General features: G+C 55.1%; 1 protein-coding gene across 6 annotated transcripts in view; it reads right to left on the reverse strand.

The window, feature by feature from the left end:
- Positions 1 to 3,391, reverse strand: part of Fbrsl1 (fibrosin like 1) — a 90,032-nt gene extending 86,641 nt beyond the window's left edge. For 4 of the 6 annotated variants that reach the window (XM_021162185.2, XM_021162181.2, XM_021162182.2 and 1 more), the window contains exon 1: positions 2,727 to 3,088. In XM_021162185.2, coding sequence (XP_021017844.1) covers positions 2,727 to 3,014 — 288 coding nt within the window. In that variant the 5' untranslated portion in view covers positions 3,015 to 3,088. Of the gene's footprint in view, positions 1 to 2,726 lie in introns of all 6 variants that reach the window. The other 2 variants (XM_021162180.1, XM_021162186.1) reach the window with 1 other exon arrangement.
- Positions 3,392 to 4,027: the final 636 nt, after the last annotated feature.

The raw sequence follows: 4,027 nt of genomic DNA on the forward strand, positions 1-4,027 counted from the left end.
AACCAAAAAAAAAAAAGTGCTCTTGATGCTGGCCACCTTAAAGCTACATGGGCCTGAGCCTGGCTCCCCATAATCTTAGCCTTAAGGGATAGAAAGTGCTTGTCTGCCTGGGGCTGAATGCAGGGCTCTCAGCCTGCCTCCTAGAAAGAAATACAGGTACCAGCATGACTTGTTCAGTGACCTAAGGCACATGTACTGAGTGGAGAGGATGCTTCTGTCCCTAAACCAGTTCCTCACCCTTTCACTGCTGGGTGACAGGAGCAGTCTCCTCTCACCTTTGTACACCAAGAGAATTGTCACAAGGAAGAAAATCTACATTTCCTAAATGCTGGAGGGAGGAACCATGGTTCTATGGATCTAAATCTGTGGTTAAGTGCCTCACTGCACCCTCTCTCCAACAATCACCACCATGACATCTGGGAAAGTAGCTATCCCCACAGACACAAAAGAGCCAAAGGTTGCATCCCCTACAAGGACAAGGGGAGATGAAGAGAGATATCTGAGGCTGCCCTGGCACAGGGAGCTGCACAGACATTCTTCCATACATCTCAGAAGTCATTCACATATACTGAACTGCCTTTGGGGGATTATGCAGACTTTGCTGAATGACACTCAAATAGTGTTGTGGCATGTGGGGATCCTAAAGTCACTGCTGAGAAGAGCAGCAGGAGAAGAACAGCAGAAGAGCAGGACTCCTTCTGGGCTGGAGTCCTGCTGACCCTGGCAGGCCATCTCCCCCGACAAGTGAGGCTACACACACAGCAAAGGAATCAGAAGCAGGACAGTCCAGACTGTAAACTCCAGTCTGCTTGTATCTCCGATCTCTCTACAGGTGGGAGTGTTCAAACCTGCTCGTAAGGTCATCTGAAGGGATAAATGAATTCACATCTGTAAAGACGACTGGCAGAGTGAACTCGTCATCACTATGATACGATGAGATTATAAACTACTTGATCTCAGGGAGAAAATCCACTACAGTTTGCCAGTAAATGATACCCAGCAAAACTCTTCTAGACATGATCTAGATCTGTCCAGAAACCAAGTACTTTCCAAGGCCAAACTCAGGTGGGGCTGCTCATGAAGATACCAAGTTTTTGTATAGGTGTAAGGAGAGGCAGGGTAATCTCTCAGAACCTGGATAAGCTGGTGAGACTGTACAAGTCAACCCTCTAGATGTTGCCTAGAAGAGGTGAGGAAAGGCCAGAGAATACAACTGGAGACAACACAAGCAGACCATTTAGATACAAATGGGCTGGTCTAACGACAGTGTGATGTGACCTTAAGGCAGTAACTCTGGACTTTCCTCTCTTCACAAGTATTCACTCCTTAATATGTTGAGCCTTGATTGTTTCCTTCTGGGTACTGGGAACCCGCAGGCTCAATCCTTGCATTGACAAGTGTGAGGGGCAGAAGCCCAGGAATACCAGTCAAGTCTCCACAGTGTGGAAGAAGGTGAGACCAAAAGCTGTGTAACAGGCCAAGCAATACACAGGTAGACAGAACACCTAAGGTGAGGCTGTAAAGCCTGAGACCCAAAAGAGGCCAAAAGAAGAAATGTGGAAAAGGCTAAACAGATGTGCAGGATCTTTTGAGTTCTTTATGGGCCTAGCAGACACAGGTGTGGCAAGGTAGGAAATGAGATTGCAGATCTGGAACTTGTGGTACCATGGCTGCAAAGTAGGGGCTTTAGCATACTGTCTGGCTGTGTCATTATCATCACTAAGGCAGAAACCCCGAAGCCTTCGTGTCTTCTTAGCACATCAGCACCAGACACAATACAACACACCCCACAAAATCATCTTAGTTTAGGATCTTTGGCTTGGGCCTATAACTCATCTCATGTTCCCCAGAAGACACAAGGGCTGAACACAAAGTGGGCATCGGCCCTGCATGGGAATCAAACCCACCCATCTCAGGGCTACTCATAGTGGCCATCACCAACTGACCCTCTCAGCTCTACAGACCCCAGGGTTAGAATATGAACTTGGGGGAAACTCCATTTAGATATCCAATGACCAATTCCCCTTTCTCGAGCTTGGCCTGAAACTGGGTAATCGCAGGTATCAGTCAGGGCAAGAGTGAATAGGGTTGCAGTGATCCCTGCGACCACAGCCCAGCAGATGAGATGTGGTCCCCAAAGTGTTCACCCAGACGGAGATCTCTGCATTCCTAGGGGTTTGAAGGTTCTGCTAGTGCCCTGAAGGCCTGACCAGCATTTTCAACCACTTGAGTTCCAGAGACACAGTGACTACTCACTCACTCACTAACCATTTCTCTCACTTCCTTCTCTACTAACCTGAGTTCAGGTCGGAAGGACACTTTGCTCAGCAAATACTGTGCACGACAACTCAGTCAAACACGTAGTATTCTTAGCAAATCTATTACCTATACCCATGCAATCATCACCAAGAAGGGTTTGCCAGTTGACTCCCGGTTCCCTCCAAAGAACCCTTAAGAGACCATCGGACAGGAAGAATCCCAAGTGTCCATTTTATCGTCGCTGCCTCCCCGAGGCCCAACAATGTCCAATTCCCCAGCTGGTCCCGGACGCAGCGATAACTTGGCAACAAGTAAGGATCGCTGCAAAGCCCGCTTAGGTGGCGTGGTTTAAGTCCTCCCACACACCCCTCACTCCAGGTCCTCTTCCTGGCAAGGTTGCAGCACGGGCCCAGGAGGCATGCGTATGCGTTTCCTTGGTCCCGGGTCTGGCCTTCCAGCCCACCTACCTCCAGGGCCTCCAGGGTGCTGAAGCTGGCTATAGCGAAGCCGTCAATAACCTCCTCCTCCTGCGAGCTGGACTCGCGGCGACGGCGCCGCGGGGGGCGCGCAGCGCGCAGAGGCGTAGGGCGCTGAGGCGGCGCGCCGTGGAGTCCCGCGTTCTCCTTGCCAGGACTGGGCTCTGGCTCCTCACCCGACGACGGGCTCTGCGCGCGGGCGTCCCGGGCGGCTTCCCGACGCCGGCCGCGATCTCGCTGCGCGCGCGAACGCCGGCTTGGCCGGACCTTGGCCTCCATGGCGGCGCCGCGGCGGTGACCTTGGCGCCCCGCGCCGCCTGCTACGCGGTGCCGCCGGGCTGCGAGGGCGCCGCGCGGGCTCGGGGCCGGGGCGGGCTCGGGACCGGGGCGGGCATGCCGGGCGCGGGCTCTCAGCACCGGACGCCGCGCGGGCTAGGACCCCGGGTCCGGCGCATCGGAGTGCGGCGGTCTCTCGGCGGCCCTAAACCAAGCCCTCGAGGACACGGCCCATGGCGACCGGCGGGCAGCGGCAGAAGGCGACGGGTGGCGGAGCTTCTGAGCACCGGGACCGTGAGGCAGACACAGTAGTGGCAGCGGCCAGAGCGGATAACAACTGACGCACTTCCGCCGGGCCGGAGTGCCAGAGGAAGCGGGCGCAGCTGGGGGAGGCTGACCCGTCGACTCCGCCCCACCCTGGCCCCGCCCTGACCCCGCCCTTCCGGACTAAATGGCTCTGCGCTGAGCGGCCCCTCGCCCTTTCACGTTAAGCCCCGCCCCCGAAAGGGGGGAGCTTTCCCTTTGCTCCGCCCCTGCAACAGGCCACACCCGTTTGCGCACAGCTCTTTAGAATTCCGACTCCCCGACCCCGTCAGACCACGCCCCATTCTTCCCGGCTCCACCTCTCTCGTCTAAGCTTTCTCAGTTCCTTAAGCCCCGCCCTTGCCTTCCGGTCCTGCTCACCTGTGCAGGTCGCTGAGCCTAGTCATGGTCAGATCCCTCCTACTTCAGACCTCGTCTTATTGACCACGCCCACTAGGCAATTAGTGCTTACCTACAAGTATTGCCCAGCCACCTGCGGCTAGTTTGTGGCGGTCAGCGCCGCCCCTTCCGCCCTTCACATAGGTGGTGATGAGTCTATGCACCTACAGTAGCTTCCGGCAAACTGAGTGGAAGCACGTGAGAGAGTAGGTAGGTTGGTGCTGGGGGCTCACTGTGCTGAAGTCTTAGAAGCAGCGTGTACGTCATCGTCCACCTGCAAGCCCTCAAGCTCAGTTTCACTCTGGTCCCCATGT

Source organism: Mus caroli, chromosome 5 (genome assembly GCF_900094665.2).
Source record: "Mus caroli chromosome 5, CAROLI_EIJ_v1.1, whole genome shotgun sequence".
Taxonomy (NCBI): domain Eukaryota; kingdom Metazoa; phylum Chordata; class Mammalia; order Rodentia; family Muridae; genus Mus; species Mus caroli.